Source organism: Hemitrygon akajei, chromosome 10 (genome assembly GCF_048418815.1).
Source record: "Hemitrygon akajei chromosome 10, sHemAka1.3, whole genome shotgun sequence".
NCBI classification, from domain to species: domain Eukaryota; kingdom Metazoa; phylum Chordata; class Chondrichthyes; order Myliobatiformes; family Dasyatidae; genus Hemitrygon; species Hemitrygon akajei.
The window spans coordinates 114,137,217-114,155,350 of NC_133133.1; the positions used below are offsets into that span (position 1 = coordinate 114,137,217).

General features: G+C 43.3%; 1 protein-coding gene across 3 annotated transcripts in view; it reads left to right on the forward strand.

Annotated features, from left to right (window-relative positions):
* nap1l1 (nucleosome assembly protein 1-like 1) overlaps positions 1-18,134 on the forward strand; it is an 80,623-nt gene that overhangs the window by 17,813 nt on the left and 44,676 nt on the right. For all 3 annotated transcript variants that reach the window (XM_073058773.1, XM_073058774.1, XM_073058772.1), the window contains exons 3-8: positions 2,023-2,108; positions 7,477-7,579; positions 10,911-11,052; positions 14,038-14,118; positions 14,889-15,017; positions 15,583-15,654. In XM_073058773.1, coding sequence (XP_072914874.1) covers positions 2,023-2,108; positions 7,477-7,579; positions 10,911-11,052; positions 14,038-14,118; positions 14,889-15,017; positions 15,583-15,654 — 613 coding nt within the window. The remainder of the gene's footprint in view (positions 1-2,022; positions 2,109-7,476; positions 7,580-10,910; positions 11,053-14,037; positions 14,119-14,888; positions 15,018-15,582; positions 15,655-18,134) is intronic.

Below are 18,134 nucleotides of genomic sequence, written 5' to 3' on the forward strand. Positions count from 1 at the left end.
TTTTTTAAGAAAGAGATTGGATATTGGAATTGAAGAATAAGGATTTAGTGCAGGAAAATAATATTGGGGTAAATTTCAGGAATGATAGTTTAATTGATGGTGGAGCTGAAGTGGGAGCTGAATGGCTTTCAACTGTGGTTCTTGTATTGAACCACAGAATCCAGTATGTGAGTATGGAACAGGGGGCCATTTCTGGCAGATGTAGCCTACTCTCAAATCATTAGTAAAATGATGCTGTCAAATGGCATTCACCAATAAACTTCTCAGTTTGCTTTCCCAGAATCATTCAGTTCCTGACTATTTTGTAGCTTCAATTTATGCTTGAGCATGCATCCTCTTCAATAATTCATGTTGCAAGGGTGATAATCATTAAGACAGTATCTGATCAAAATGGCATTAAGACAGCTTAATTCTTGAGTTGATATGAATTTTGGGAAGAGCTGGCTGGAATCTAACCCCTCTAAATAAAAATGGGTGTGATGATTGAAGCACTGCCATGTCTGACCACCTGCTATTAGAATTTTAGTGTATGATTGGTTAGCTTCAACAAAATAACGGGAGCACTTCCACCCCAAATGAGACATAACTGGGAATATTCACATCATGAGAATGAAGGGTTCAATATTATTATAACTTGATGTATCCATACTCTGTTAGTAACAATATGTGAACTTGATCAAGTTTCTTACTACCTCAGTGTTGTGTAAGGCAAAGTATTAGCAGTAGTCCTGGCAAGTATGAAGCAATGTGGCTGGATGCAATCACATTGTTTTAAATTATGGCTACTGATTTAGTGGAGATACCCAGGAATGGACATTTTGTTTAGCTACATTGTTCTGGCCTAACAGTGGTGAGCAATCACAGGCATCCATGAAGTTCAGGTAAATTATTCATTGTATGAACAATAATTTGAAATTCTCTGGAATTTTGTCAATTTAATATTAATAGCTGATAAGTGTTAACTTGGCTGTTGTATTTGATTAGTAAAGCAAGCAATAGCACTTTAAATCTGTAGAAGACTTGTGCACAAGTGATATCTAATTTAAAAATTACAATACATTGGAAGTGTTTTTGACAATTTAAAAACTTTTCACTAGGTGCAGTGCTAAGAAATGTTAACTAGTTTTAAAAAGATCTGCAAACTAATTTCACTTATTTCACATATTCACTAATTTCACGTATAAAATTCTAAAGGGATTGGACAGGCTAGATGCAGGAAAATTGTTTCCGATGTTGGGGAAATCCAGAACGAGGGGTCACAGTTTAAGGATAAAGGGGAAGCCTTTTAGTACCAAGATGAGGAAAAACTTCTTCACACAGAGTGGAGAATCTGTGGAATTCTCTGCCACAGGAAACAGTTGAGGCCAGTTCATTGGCTATATTTAAGAGGAAGTTAGATATGGCCCTTGTGGCTAAAGGGATCAGGGGGTATGGAGAGAAAGCAGGTACAGGGTTCTGAGTTGGATGATCAGCCATGATCATACTGAATGGCGGTGCAGGCTCGAAGGGCCGAATGGCCTACTCCTGCACCTATGTTCTATGTTGCACTTGACTTCGTCATCTGTATATGAACATAGTCTGCGCTCTAGTCAATCCAGAATATTATAAATTGGCAGTCATACCAAGTGCTATTAAATTTTGTTAACCTGTAATTGACCTGGATCTATGATGCTTCCTTCCCCTCCCTCCAACTTTTTATTCTGGTGTCATTCCCCTTCCTTCGCAGCCTTGAAGAAGGGCTGTTTATTATTTTCATAGATGCTGCCTGACCTGCTGAGTCCCTCCGACATTTTGTGTGTTGCTTTGCATTTCCAGCATCTGCAGATTTTCTGATGTTTATGGTTCCTAGTTCACTTTTTCTTGTCAGAATGAGTTTTAACCATTATTTTTTATTGGATTTTGGAAAATATTTATTGATTTGTAGCTGTAGGTCAGCTTTTAAATTTGAAGTTATTTATCCCAGTACATTCTTGTGATTACGAAGTTGGTGTAGTTGAAATGTCTTGTTTGAAAATCTTTTAGCAAAGAGCAGACTGAAAGTGATCAGAAAGAAGATATGGAGGATGTCGAAGATATTGAAGAAGAAGAAGCATCCGAAGATAACAAAGGTATCTTTTGCACAACTTTACATCTTGAATTCACTGAGCTTTGGAAATAGATCAGTAATTATAATTAAAATGAATACAAGTACAACTTTTGTTACTCTACTAGTGCTGTTTTGACAAAAGGAGTGTTAACAGGCAGGGGAAGGAGAATTGGTTAGAGAAGCAGCATGCTTAATGGTCGTTAATCTGGTAAACATGTTGGTGATCAGTAGATACAAAAATAGAGATCAAAAGTAGTTGGTAAAATTTATGAAAATCTGCAGATTTGAAAAACATCTGTTAACACCTCAGGAGAATAAAAGGAAATGGGTTTGTGTCCCTGGTTCAGTTGTTACCACTGGTATTGTTTGATTCTTCTCCAAACCTCAGTTCATCTTTTTGTTGTGTCATCATATCTTGCCTTTCACTGATAATGATCAGTATTCTGCCTGCTGCCACAACTGCTTTGTGTCATCCCTTCCTGCTCTCGGAAAGGTATCTTTCCCCCCCCCCCACACCACCACTGCCCCAAAATCTATTTGGTCCACTTTCGTGGTTGAGGCATCAGTTTTTTCAGCTCCAGCAAGAGGGAGTTCCAGATCTTTTCTTTTAAAAGTCAGTTGAGGAGAGTGTCATCCTTTCAACAAAAGCAATAGATACTGCATGGAAGTTCAAAGTAAAATTCATTATCAGAGTACATGTCACCACATATAACCCTGAGATTCTTTTCTTGTGTGTATACTTAGCAAATCTATAGAACAGTAATTAAACATTAGGTACTTGTAAACAAACTACAAATGCAGGTATAAATAAATAGCAATAAATAACGAGCTGTAGCAATGTGCTACACACAGCGCTGAAATAATGACACGTAGTCGGTAAGTCGTTTCGAGACTAGTTTATTCAAACTTTGTGGCGCTGGCATTTAATCCCTAGCACCCGCCCTCTCCGGGCAGAAATGACGTCAGAGGTGCATTACCAAAGTCTCCCCCCGCGCGCTGGCTATTTGTGAGCCGGTTCGCCTGCGCAGAAAGTTGGTCGCCACATACCCCCCCCCCCAAAGAACCAGCGATACACCCCCCAATGTCCACAGTCTGGATCAGCCTCTGTTTGGGAGGTCTGCCTCTGCTCTGCGGTGCCTGAACGTCGACCGGCTGCGCCAAGTCCACATGGGCTGGTTTGAGTCGGTCTACCGTGAAAACCTCCTCTCTCCCCCCAATGTCCAGAACGTACGTGGACCCGTTGTTGTTGATCACCTTGAACAGCCCCTCGTATGGCCACTGTAGTGGTGCCCGGTGTCCGCCCCTTTGTACAAACACAAACTTACAGTCCTGCAGGTCTTTGGGTACATGGGTCGAGGTCCGTCCGTGCTGTGAAGTTGATACGGGGGCCAGGTTGCCGAGCCTTTTGCGTAGCCTGTCCAGGACTGCTGCGGGTTCTTCCTCTTGCCCCTTGGGGCTGGTATGAACTCTCCTGGGACGGCCAGGGGTGCGCTGTACACCAACTCGGCCGACGAGGCATGCAGATCCTCTTTGGGCGCTGTACGAATTCCAAGCAGGACCCAGGGAAGCTCGTCCACCCAGTTAGGTCCTCTCAGGCGGGCCATGAGGGCCGACTTCAAGTGACGGTGGAAGTGTTCCACCAGTCCGTTCAACTGTGGGTGGTAGGCAGTAGTGTGGTGTAGCTGCATTCCCAACAGGCTGGCCACAGCCGACCACAGGCTGGAGGTGAACTGGGCGCCTATGTTGGAGATAATGTGGGCTGGTACCCTGAAGCGTGCTACCAGGTTGCAATCAGTGCTCGGGCACAGGAATTGGCAGATGTGTCGGTGAGCGGGACTGCCTCTGGCCACCTCGTGAACCGGTCTACCATAGTTAGGAGGTACCGCGCTCCTTGGGACACTGGTAGGGGACCCACGATATCCACATGAATGTGGTCGAACCTCCGGTGGGTGGGTTCGAACTGCTGCGCGGGGCTATAGTGTGCCGCTGCACCTTGGCTGTTTGGCACTGCACGCACGTTCTGGCCCATTCACTGACCTGCTTGTGCAGTCCGTGCCACGCGAACTTGCTGGAGACCAGCCGGACGGTTGTCCTGATAAATGGGTGCGCCAAACCGTGTATGGAGTCGAAAACTCGCCGCCTCCAGGCTGCCGGGATGATGGGGCGAGGTTGACCGGTAGCCATGCCGCACAGGAGGGTCCTCTCACCTGGGCCTACGAGAAAGTCTTGCAGCTGAAAACCGGAGACTGCGGTCCTGTAGCTGGGCATCTCGTCGTCTGCCTGCTGCGCCTCCGCCAGTGCTGCATAGTCCACCCCAAGGGACAGGGCCTGGACAGCTGGTCTGGAGAGTGCGTCCGCCACGACGTTGTCCTTTCCCGAGACATGCTGGATGTCCGTCGTGTACTTGGAGATGTAGGACAGATGTTGCTGCTGGCGAGCCGACCAGGGATCAGACACCTTCGTGAACGCGAAGGTCAATGGTTTGTGGTCCGTGAACGCGGTGAACGGCCTGCCTTCTAAGAAGTACCTGAAATGCCGGATTGCCAGATACAGTGCCAACAGCTCCTGGTCGAAAGCACTGTACTTGAGTTCAGGTGGTCGTAGGTGCTTGCTGAAGAACGCCAAGGGTTGCCAGCGCCCCTTGATGAGCTGCTCCAGCACCCCACCGACTGCTGTGTCGGATGCGTCCACCATGAATGCGGTCGGAACGTCCGTTCTGGGGTGCACCAGCATTGCGGCATCTGCCAATGCTTCCTTGGCTTTAACGAAAGCGGCCGCGGCCTCCTCGTCCCAAGTAATGTCCTTGCCTTTACCTGACATCAGGGTGTACAAAGGGCGCATGATACGGACTGCTGAGGGGAGGAAACGGTGGTAGAAGTTCACCATACCAACGAACTCCTGTAGGCCTTTGACTGTGTTGGGCCAGGCAAAGTGGCGGATCGCGTCCACCTTGGCGGGCAGAGGTGTTGCTCCGTCTTTGGTCATTCTGTGGCTCAGGAAGTCGATGGTATCGAGACCGAACTGGCATTTGGCCGGGTTGATTGTGAGGCCGAAGTCACTCAGGCAGGAGTAGAGCTGGCAGAGGTGGGACAGATGCTCCTGACGACAACTGCTGTCTATAAGGATGTCGTCCAAATAGATGAACGCAATGTCCAGGTTGCGTCCCACCATGTCCATTAGCCGCTGGAACGTCTGTGCAACATTCTTCAGGCGGAACGGCATTCGGCCGAACGGGGTGATGAGTGCTGTTTTGGGGATATCTTCAGGGTGCACCGGGATTTGATGGTATCCCCGGACGAGGTCTACTTTGGAAAAGATTCTTGCCCCGTGCAGGTTTGCTGCAAAGTCCTGTATGTGTGGCACAGGGTAGCGGTCTGGAGTGGTAGCCTCGTTCAGTCTGTGGTAGTCGCCGCATGGTCTCCAACCCCCGGCTGCTTTGGGCACCATGTGCAGGGGGGAGGCCCATGGGCTGTCAAACCTCCGTAAGATCCCCAATTCCTCCATCCTCTTGAACTCCTCCTTCACCAGGCGGAGCTTTTCCGGGGGGAGCCTTTGTATGCGGACATGGAGGAGTGGTCCCTGGGTCGGAATGTGGTGCTGTACCCCGTGTCTGGGCATGGCTGCTGTGAACTGCAGTGCCAGAATCGATGAAAAGTCCACCAGGATTCTGGTGAATTCGTTGTCCGACAGCGTGATGGAGTCCAGGTGTGGAGCCAGCAACTTGGAAAGTCTTGGCATGAACCAGTCTTTTCCCTTGCAAGTCGACCAGCAGGCTGTGAGCTCGCAAGAAGTCCGCCCCCAGGAGTGGTTGAGCCACGGCGGCCAGTGTGAAGTCCCACGTGAACCAGCTGGTGCCAAACTGCAGCTGCATTGTGCGGGTGCCGTAGGTCTGTATCGTGCTGCCGTTTGCGGCCCTCAGGGTGGGTCCTGGCTTCCTGTTGCAGGTGTCGTACCCCGTTGGGGGCAAGACGCTGGTTTCCGCTCCGGTGTCGACCAAGAAGCGGCGTCCCGACTGTTTGTCCCAGACGTACAAGAGGCTGTCCTAGTGGCCAGCCGCCATAGTCATTAGCGGCAGCTGGCCCTGGCCCTTGCAGGGCTGGCGACAACAGCGGGCTTTTGTGCCCCACCGCAGGTGGTAGAAACACCACTGTTCACTGTCCTCCTCACTCCTGCCTCTGTGTTGTGTGCGCCCCCCTGCTGGGCCTGGTCTGGTCCGCTGTTGGGCGCGTGGCCTGGTAATCTGACCGACGGACATCACGCTCTCCCTCATGGCTTTCCACAGCATGTCTGCCCGGGCCGTCACCTTCCGGGGGTCACTGAAATCTGCGTCGACCAGCAGCAGATGTATGCTCTCGGGCAGTTGCTCTAGGAACACTTGCTCGAACATGAGGCAGGGCTTGTGTCCATCAGCCAGGGCCAGCATCTCGTTCATCAATGCTGACAGCAGCCGGTCTCCCAAACCATCCAGGTGAAGCAGGCGGGCACCCAGCTCACGCCGTGAGAGGCCAAAGGTCCCAATGAGCAGCGCTTTGAATGCTTCATATTTGCCTTCTTCCAGGGGCGACTGTATGAAATCCGCAACCTGGGCAGTCGTCTCCTGGTCAAGGGCGCTCACCACGTGGTAGTAACGCATGGAATCAGAGGATATCTGCCGAATCTGGAACTGGGCTTCTGCTTGGCTAAACCACACGTGGTTGCAGCGTCCAGAAAGTCGGCAGTTTTAGCGAAACTGCGTGAACTGATGAAGAGTGGGTCATCTTTGGTCCAAATCCCGTTTGGACCGTCGGGGTCACCAATGTAGCGATGTGCTACACACTGCGCTGAAATAATGACATGCAGTTGGTAAGTCGTTTCGAGACTAGTTTATTCAAACTTTGCAGCACTGGCATTTAATCCCTAGTGCCCACCCTCTCCGGGCGGGAATGACATCAGAGGTGCATTACCAAAGTCTCCCCCCGCGCATTGGCTATTTGTGAGCCGGTTCACCTGTGCAGAAAGTGGGTCGCCACAAAGCATGACATAACAATATAACAGTCCTAAATGAGTGTAGCTATCCCCTTTTGTTCAAGAGCCTAATGGTTGAAGGGTTAGTAACTTCCTGAACCTGGTGGTGCAAATCCTGAGGGTCTTGTACCTTCCACCTGATGGTAGTAGTGAGAAGAGAGTATAACTTGGGTGGTGGGGATCTCTGATGGATGCTGCTTTCCTCAGTGTTACGATTTATACTTTCTTTTCAAGAATGTAGACAGCTGTAGCTGCAATTTTTGAAGTTTTCCTTCCCTGTAACTTAAATAATTACTGTAATCTTCACTTTGTATAAAAACTGTTGTATAGCAATCCACTACTTGTCATAATAAGTTGTGCAATTTCCACCCACTCTACGTGAGCAGCTCGACAACTTACAGTTCAGATGATGCAGAATCCACGGATTTTGGCAGCACTGCAGGAACGACTTGACGGACTTGTTGGAAACCCATCTGGTTACATAGAAAGGTAAAGATTATTGTCACTGTTAGCTGTTGCATGTAAGGAGTGTAGCTAATAAAGTGGCCGTAGTAGTGGAAACTAGTCTGCTGCTGCAGCCTGGACTCGGAAGTTTCACACGTTGTGTATTCAGAGATGCTCCTTGCATGTACTGTTGTAACACGTGGTTATTTGAGTCGCTGTTCTCTTCTGACCTCTGTCATTAAAACGTTTTTGCCTAGAGAACTGCTGTCACTGGATGCTTTGTTTTTCCACACCATTTTCTGTAAACTCTAGACACTGTTGTGCATAAAAATCTTGGCTCAGTTTCTAAGATGCTCAATCCACTTCCTCTGGCACCAACAATCATTCTACAGTCAGTCACTTAGATCACGTTTCTTGGTCAACCAAGTCTGCATGATCTTATGCATTGATTTGCTACCATGATTGTCTGAGTAGGTATTTGCATTAACAAGCAGGTGTATCTAAAAATGGCCACTAAGTGTATATATTTGACATGCTGTGACAGATGCATTGTATCAGTATTAATATTGGAAATTAACTTTATGACACATTCGGCCAACATTGTGTTCTTAAGAGTCAAGTTGCCAAATAGGAAATGCTTTGCAATGATGCATAGCTGGACCCAGAATCTCAGCTCTCTCAACTGAAGATCTAATTGGAATAGAGGACTGCTAGAAATGGCTGTACTTTTGAAGTTTTTTAAATACTGGCTCATCTTGATTTGAGCAATCTAAGTGAAACTTCCTTCATTTGGGTTGCTAAGTAAAATAGGCCAACTCCCAAATTAGCATTTGTTGGTTTGAATTTTGGTTAAAAATAACCAGCAATCAGATTGACAAATGGTGTTTGTTTGTGCCTGGAATTTATTTTTGGAGGTATATTCATGACTTAGAAGGCGGTATGGATTGCAGTTTTCCAAATCTCATGGTGTGCTAATCAATGAAGTTGGTGGGCGAGAGAGGGATAATGAGATAGTAATAGATTGATTGCATGAGGGCGTGTAGTAATGGAATTTGCATTAGTGTTGGCTAGTTTGGGGTTCATTGATGCAGAGAAAATGCGATGCACACACAATATCAAACTCACACCAGATACCGTTATGGAATATACTTTAAAGATTTTACTAAAACTAAATGAGTACTAACAATACAGTATATATGAAGGAAACGAAAATAAAGTAAAAGGCGCCAACTTATCAGAGTTCAGTCAGTTTAGTGCACATCGTTGGAGCTCAGCCATCGAACCATTTGACCCCTCGTCACTTCCTCTGACCTCCATGTCTTTGCATCTGGGACCACCCTGATGGTCGACCGAGCAGTGCAGCATACATCCACCTTCTTCGGCGTCTTCTTCCCCGACTCCCTAAAAGACCGCGAAAACCCCCTCCCAGACCCACAAGACAAAATAACAATTCCCCATTGGTTAACAAATGAATACAATCCCATTATCAGCAGTTCTAAAGCTAAACAACTGCGAGAGAAAGCACTTATAATAAAGAAGCATTCCTACTCAATAAAACAAGCCATTTTGATTAACATATGCAGTACATTGTACACAACCTTTTACAATTGCTGGTTAAACTGTACTAGAGTACAGTCGGCCCTCTGTATCCGCGGATTCAACCAAACGCGGGTCAAAAATATTTGGGGAGAAAAAATACCAGTAAGTTCCAAAAAGCAAAATTTGAGTTTGCCGTGCACCGAGCACTATGCGGAATCCATGCGAATGAAGTGATGTGTAGGCATACACTGCTGTAGCCTCCTGCCATTTCACAGATCCTCAGTCTCTCTCCAGCACTCGTTGTTTGAGTATTGTTCGCCTCGCGTCTCGTTAATTCGTGACATGTTGTGAGCAAAAAGGAGGAGTTTAAGACTAGGAAGGGATGTAGAGCGCTACAGCCTCCAGAACTTAAGGATCACGGGAGAATTTGCATCGGCTGATGCCGAGGCAGCATCAGCGTTCCCAGAAGAGCTATGATGGTACTGAACACGTACAGACTTTTTTCTTGTCATTATTCCCTAAACAATATAACAACTATTTACATAGCATTTACATTGTATTAGGTATTATAAGTAATCGAGAGATGATTTAAGGTATACGGGAGGATGTGCAAAGGTTATATGCAAATGCTATGTCATTTTATATAAGGGACTTGAGCATCTGTGGATTTTGGTATCCACGGGGGTCCTGGAACCAATCCCCCGCAGATACTAAGGTATGACTGTATTGAGATTGGTTATAGTCACCATACTGTTATAAGCGTACTAGAATTAGGATTACTATGATGAGGAACGCGAAGAAAATTTGTTACTCAAGCAAACAATCTGAGAGGAGATTTGATAAAGCAATAAGACTATCGGAGGAGCTGTTAGTTTATGAGAGGCAAAAGATGTAGCAGTTAAAGAATACTGTTATGATCTGGTCTATGTGGGTGGTTGATATTGTTAGTATGGGCTTTCTAAAGAGAAATGGAAAGGCATTTGAAGGGCAGTAACTTGTAGGTTATACTGAGCAAGTGAGCAACTTAAGCGTTTTTGATGTTTTGCTGACTTTCAATATTCAAACTAAATACATCAGTGAAGCAAAGTCACAACAAAAATAATCTTTAAGTTCATTTTGTCATTCAGCCATACACAGGTATACTGCCAAATGAAACAATGTTCCTCTACACTAAGATGCACAATACAGAACATACAACTCACCTGCCCAAGTAATATTACCACAAATAAATTAACATGTAATAAGGTGCACTTATGACACAAGTTTAAAAAGTAAACAGTGTAATGTTACTGGTGCTTCATATGTGATATGTGGTGCAATGAATTCAGTAGTCTTATAGCCTGGAAGAAGCTATTTCTCTTTTGAACAGTTCTTATCCTAATGCTATGGTACCTCCAGTCTGATGGTAGGGGTCAATGAGGTTATAGGATGGATGAGAGAGATCACTGACAGTGCTATGTATGCAGCACTTCTGATGAATATCTCTGGTTGTGGTCAGATCCTTTGAAGTTCCCATACCAGATGATGTTGCAGCTGGTCAGGACACTGCTCCAGTAAAAATAAATAAATCTAGAAATGGGGTGAGGAGTGGGGAGCCTACCTTGCTCAATCTCTAGGAAGTGGAGATGCTGCTGTGTTTCCTTGACCAAAGAGGTGTTGAGGGACCAGGTGAGATTATCTGTTATGTGCACTCTGAGAAACTTGGTGCACCTCCATGGAGAGGAGGCTTTTACATCCAGCGAGGAGTGGTCCTGAGGTCCACAATGTAAATAGTGTTGGGTCTTTGGCTGTATTCTAGGAGGAAGTAAATTCTAACTGATCTTATTCTGGTATGTAGCCTGCCCAAAATTGTGAAGAAGCGTGTAAATGCTTTGAAGAACCTTCAGGTGAAGTGCGCACATATAGAGGCCAAGTTCTATGAAGAAGTCCATGAATTGCAAAGAAAGTATGCTGCTCTCTATCAACCACTTTTTGATCAGGTGAGATGGTTCGTTGGTCATGCACCTGAGTTTGGATTTGGAAAGTCTATTTTCTGTCTTGAATTCAGAACAATAACATTTGAACAGCAACACAATAGCATTTTCAAATTTGATCTCTGCATCTCCACACCATACTCTTATATGCTGCATACTTCCTAACAGGTTTCCACCTGAGGTGTGGATCACTAGGTCATTTGCTATTGAATAGGAATTGTAAATCTCCCCTAATATTTTGCACTTGGACTTTTTTGGCAATTCCAATCTACTTAGTCTTGTATACAACCTGATTAGCAGATGGGATGCTTTTAAATAATTGTGTTCAAGCTATCTGCAGTTTCATGATGCATTAGATATGCAAAATTGAGGATATAGATGGGGAAAATTCCTACACTCCATCTGCCAGAAAAACTGGGATCTCCCAGTGGCTGTCTATTTTAATTGCACTTCTCATTCCCATTCTGACATGTTGATTGATGGCCTCCTTTACTGTCGTGATGAGGCCACACTCAGATTGGAGGAACATTGTCAGGGTAGCCTCCAACCTGATGGCATGAATGTCGATTTCTTGATCTTCTGGTAATTGCCCATCCTTCACCATTCCCCATCCCCATTTCCCTTTCTCCAGCCCTGTATCTCTTTCACCAGTCAACTTCCCAGCTCCTCACTTCATCGCCCCCGGTTTTACATATCACCTTGTGTTTCTCTTTCCCCTCTCCCACCTTTTAAATCTACTCATCTTTCTTTCTCCAGTCCTGCCAAAGGGCTCAGCTCAAAACGTCGATTGTACTTTTTTCCATAGATGCCGCCTGGCTTGCTGAGTTCCTCCAGCATTTTGTGTGTTGCTTAGATTTCCCACATCTCTTGTTTGGGAAAATGCAGACACGCTTTTTGCACTGAGGTTGGATGAGACTAGAACCAGAGGTCTTCAGGCTAAGGGTGAAATCTGAAATATTTGAGGGGAACCTGAGGGCATGCTTCTTTACTTAAGAGGATGGAATGAGCTGCCAGTGGAAGTGGTGGGTGTGGGTTTGATTCCAACATTTAAGAGAAGATTGGATAAGTACATGGATGGAAGCGGTATGGAGGGCTGTGATCCAGGTGCAGGTTGATGGAACTGGGCAGTTTGGCATAGAATAGGTGGACCAAAACGGCTTGTTTTATGTGTGTGTATGTGTATACAGTGGCATGTAAAAGTTTGGGCACCCCAAGAGATTTGAGCTCTCAGATAACTTTTACCAAGGCCTCAGACCTTAATTAGCTTGTTCACAGTCATCATTAGGAAAGGCCAGGTGATGCAAATTTCAAAGCTTTATAAATACCCTGGCTCCTCAAACCTTGTCCCAAAAATCAGCAGCCATGGGCTCCACTAAGCAGCTGCCTAGCACTCTGAAAATTAAAATAAATGATGCCCACAAAGTAGAAGGCAGCTAAAGAAGATAGCAAAGCATTTTCAGCTAGCTGTTTCCTCAGTTTGTAATGTAATTAAGAAATGGCTATTAACAGGAATGGTGGAGGTCAAGTTGAGGTCTGGAAGACCAAGAAAACTTTCTGAGAGAACTGTTTGCAGGATTGCAAGAAAGGCAAATCAATACCCCTGTTTGACTGCAAAAGACTTTCAGGAAGATTTAGCAAACTCGAGGGGTGGTGCACTGTTCACTGTCAAGCGATGCCTGCACAAATATGACCTTCATGGAAGAGTGATCAGAAGAAACCTTTTCCTGCGTCCTCACCACAAAATTGAGCATCAGAAGTTTACAAAGGAACATGTAAACAAGCCTGATGCATTTTGGAAATAAGTCCTGTGGACTGATGAAGTTCAAATAAAACTTTTTGGCCACAATGAGCAAAGGTATGTTTGGAGAAAAAAGGGTGCAGAATTTCATGAAAAGAACATCTCTCTAACTGTTAAGCATGGGGGTGGAGCGATCATTCTTTGGGATTGTGTTGCAGCCAGTGGCATGGGGAACATTTCACTGGTAGAGGGCAGAATGAATTCAATTAAATACTAGTAAATTCTGGAAGCAAACATCACACTATATATAAAAAAAATCTGAAGATTAGAAGAGGATGGCCTCTGCAACAGGATAATGATCTTAAACACGCCTCAAAATCCACAATGGACTACCTCAAGAGGTGCAAGCTGAAGGTTTTGCCATGGCCCTCACAGTCCCCCAACCTAAACATCATTGAAAATCTGTGGAGACCTCAAAAGAGCAGTGCATGCAAGACAGCCCAAGAATCTCACAGAACTAGAGCCTTTTGCAAGGAAGAATGGGCGAAAATCCCCCAAAACAAGAATTGAAAGACTTAGCTGGCTACAGAAAGTGTTTACAAACTGTGATACTTGGCAAAGTGGGTGTTACTAAGTACTGACCATTCAGGTTGCCCAAACTTTTGCTTTAGGCACTTTCCCTTTTTGCTATTTTGAAACTGTAAAAGATGGAAATCAAAAAGTAATCTTTAAATATGAAAGATATGTCATCTTTAACTTTATGCCTTTTGGAAATCAGGTCATCTTTTACTCGCTTAGCTATTTAACAGAAATTTTGACCGGGGTGCCCAAACTTTTGCATGCCACTGTGTATATTATATACACACATTTTACAATTTTGAAAATGAATGGGTTAGCTACCATTGGGTAGAAAGTAGCTCAACACAGATTTTTTGAGTCCATTATTTGGAACAAGACCAGAGTGGTATTTTTAATATCTGCATTTTGTGAAAACAACTTCTCTTAATAGGTTTTGCTGTAAGATTTTTTAAGTTCACTTGCTCAGATAGATTTGAGGTTGGTACAGCATTGAACAATGTATAACTAATTCTGTAAAACTTCCTTGCACTGCCATAACAACTGTTCAGAGATGCATTTTGCCATTTATTGCTTTTTACATAATCTTAATCATGTAGCTGCATAAGTTACTTGGAGAGTAAAAGATCTGGGTTAAGAATTCCCATTAACTAATGAGTCTCTTGTTTATTCCTTAGAGGAGTGATATTATCAATGCCATCCTTGAGCCGACAGAGGAGGAGTGCAAGTGGCAAGGAGATGAAGAAGAGGAATTATCAGTAAATATTCTAGATTTTGTAAACTGTATTTGTGCAGGTGACATGATTTATTTATTAGAATTTAACCTGTGTTGTACCACTTGTTATCTATAGTGTAAGCTAGATAGTGTGATATCTAGACTTGTAACTTTTTGCTACACTTTGTTTTAAATAATGTAAGCAATAATTACGTAATGTCATGCCTTAGGTACCATCAGTTGAATGAATCTTTCGGTATTTAATAGTGTTTTTCACGATAGGATTCTTGTAAAACTTTAAACAATTTCAAATGACAATCCTAATTTTCCATCTTGATACTAATCCTTGTGTATTTAAAGACCTCATCAGGCTGTTAGGGAAATATTCAGCATTTTTTTATTAAAGTAAGTACTCTTTGGTTGTTATTCATCTATTTCTTTTCACCCCTTCATTCTACTGATGTGTGTTTATTCATTTGGCTAATTGGTTTTCTTGTAAATTTCTTGAATTGAGCCAAAAGCTCCACCAGATAGTTAGCTCCATCTGACTTGTCCAAAATGTCATTTTGACCTTTAAACGTTACCACTATTCAACGATCTTGGTAGTCTGATTAAATTCAATATTCCTGCTTTTGCTTGTATCTCAAAAGATATGGTTATCAAAATTCTTTCAGCTTGATTTGAAGTTAACAAGAATTGCTTTTCATTGAACATTTCTACTTTTCTACCTCCACTTCTATTTTGTACCTGTAGCCCTTTAAAAACCCCCTCTCTGGATAATATCTATAGTTCTATTGTTCTGATTCATGACAGGATGAAATGAAAGAAAAGGTGAAGGTGGAGGAAGAAAAGAAAGATGAGGAAAAGGATGCACCAAAGGGAATTCCAGAATTTTGGTTAACTGTCTTCAAAAATGTGGATTTGCTCAGTGACATGGTGCAGGTAGGCTTGTTTAAATGGATAATGAAATAATATGATGGATTAAAGTACACAATGTATACTTGGAGCAAGATCTCTCGACAACTGCACACTGTACCAAAGTGGAGTGTCAAATTCACTACAGTGCAATTATTAAAACATGAGTTTCCCTTTGGTAATTTATTCTATAAAGCCCATTGGAATTAATGGATTTTGTTTGGGTATCATTTTTCAAGTAAAATGGCTGAACCTCAATGGTTCAACTAAGGTCATTTGCAATGGGCAGTAAGATTCCAGCAGAGGGCAGCAAATTTTGATTTTATTTAATAGAATTAAACCTGCCTGCTTGATGCTTGAATCAATAGTATGGTTAACCCAACAATGGTTATGTAGGTTTGTGGTTTCTAGTATAATTTAAAAGTGTGTGTGCTATTTATCTTTTGTATTTTTTATTGGATATTGTTGCTGGGATTTGTTAAGCTTTGATATTATAAGGGTAACCATGATGTGGGGCCAGACTGTGGCAGTTTTGGAGGCTACTGCTAAATCAAGTGCAATAGATGTAAAATTGAAAATTCTCTATTTTCAGGAACACGATGAACCTATTTTAAAGCATTTAAAAGATTTGAAGGTCAAATTTTCAGATCCTGGACAACCAATGGTAAGCTGCTTAAAATATTTTTTAATTGTTTGGTTGGACGGTCTTGAAGATCCCTAATTGCTTGCTAATCTGAATGATATTGTCATTTATCATGTCTGTTAGACACTTCAGTGCCGCCTGAGATTCTGAAAGGTGATGCAAGGCTGCATGTTTTTCATTCATTCATTCATACTCAATAAGTGAGCAGAGTCTAGTTTCCAATCATCTTTGCCATTGGACTTTGATCTGTTGTGTAGCTCCTGTGTCACCCCACATTGAAAGAAATTAACCTTCTAAGTTAATCCCAGTCACAGGCCTTAATTTTGCAAAGCTGTTATAGCTCAGGATTTCAGGTGCTCCCCTGATCAAGAAATGACCATCTGATCTTCTACCAAAGCATTTCACTTTGTGTACTAGAAACACAAACCAAAAGTATTGTTATCTTTATTGCATGAATTTTACCATTTTAAAAAAAAAAGAGCTAGTCTGTCTCAGTAACTTCTATGCCTCATGACCTTGTATCTGGGACCAGCTGGCTGCAGTTGTTGGATCATGTTTCTCCAACTTACAAGCAATAGCTGAGGTCAAAGGGGAATTCCATTCTGTGGAGTTTAATTGTTCCGAGTTCTATTAGGAGGCCAAATGATCTTCATTTTCATTGCCAGATTTGAAAAGGATTTGAACCTTCTGGAAAAGTGATTTGACAAAGTGGGTGAAAGTTCTCAAATGTTGTCATAATCATAAGAAATAGGAGTTGGCCTTCTGGCCTGTTGAGCCTGATCTCCATTCTATAAGATCATGGTTGATCTGGTCACAATCAGCTCCACCTACCTGCCTTCCCCCCCATAAAATTTAATTCACCTACTATGCAAAAATCTATCTAAGTGCGTCTTAAGTATAATGAGGTAGCCTCTACTGATTCCTTGGACCAAGAATTCCACAGGTTCATTACTCTGGGGGTGGGGGGGGGGAACATTTCCTTCTCATCTGTCCTAAATCTACTCCCTTGAATCTTGAGGCTATGCCCTCTAGTTCTAGCCTTGTCTACCAACGAAAAGAACTCTTCTGCCTCTATCTTATCTATCCAACTTGTCATTTTTTGTGTTAGAGATAAATGTAAAATACCTCATTCTAACACCCTTGAGCATGGGTCCTGTTAGTTTCTCATTGTCCAGGTGAGGACTGCAGAGATATTTTTCAACTTGATCAGAGTCATCTTTGACCCCAAGGAATCACCTAACAAGATTGCATCGTGCTGTTATCTCAGTTTCAGCGACTTGGGTTCAAACTTATCATTTAGTGCTGTTAACATAGAATTTGCAGACTTTCCCTGTGACACTGAGTTTCCTCTTTGTGTTCTGGCTTATTCACAATACAAGAGGCTTGCTATTTTGATTAGCAACTACAAATTGCGCCTCTTGTCTTTGGATATTGAAGAAAACAGGATTTCCCTCAACAATCCAATGGCTTCATGGACAGCGTTACTGAGAATAGCTGTGATTTTAAAATCTCCAGTTATTAACTGAATGTAAACTGCATTGTGGAATTTGAACTCTGGATCATAAATAGAGGCCTCAGTGTTAACAGTCTGGTAATTTAACTGCTGTTCTTTTCACAAGTAGTTGCTGTGCTGCAACAGCTCAAGTGGGAGCTACCAAGGGATAACAGTACCATCTTTTATCCATACATAACTGATGTCTGAAGTAACAATCTGTCTGTTAACTTGGTCAGCTTTCACTGTGACTGCACTAATCACTGCAGCGCCGCCTCTATGGCTAGTTATGGTTCATTGTATTTGCTTTTGTATATCAGTACTGATTCAAGCGTTTATGGACAAGAAGTATCTGATGCTTAGAGCATGGTCCACCAGTCTTCACAATCTTCCACTTTGGCACTGTTGCCTTTTTCGTTGACTAGAAATCTTTTTTTGAATGCACACAGTTAAGCTTCCATTAGTTGTCTGAGGCAGATAATTACGATGCATCACTCCCCTTCTGAATGAAGAATTCCAATCCCAAACAGCCAATCAGTTTTCAAGCTGTGGCCTTGGTGCTATAGATCACAATCAGGGGAGACATCATTTAACCCATTGGGTCCTAAAAGTATTTAAGCTTCATCAAGGTCTTCTCATCTCTTTGAATTCCATGGCATACAGCCATGATCTACTGAATCTTTCCTCATAGAGCAACTCCAGTTAGTGACACTTTGCTATGTCAAGAACATTTTACTTGAATAGTAAGACCAAGACTATACACAACACAAAATTGCAGTCAAGTTTCCTTATCCCTGTATTCAAACTCATGCTATTTGCCCACCTGATAACTTGTTGCATCTTCAGGTTGTCCTGCAGTGATCTGTGTACAAGCATATTCAGATTCCCATGTCTTCATCTTAGTCATTTTCAAGTTTAGTTGTCATTTCTACCATACGCATGAGTACAGCAAACAACAGATACTTTGGGGCCAAGGTGCAAAGCATAGTGCTAATAGCCATATAGCACA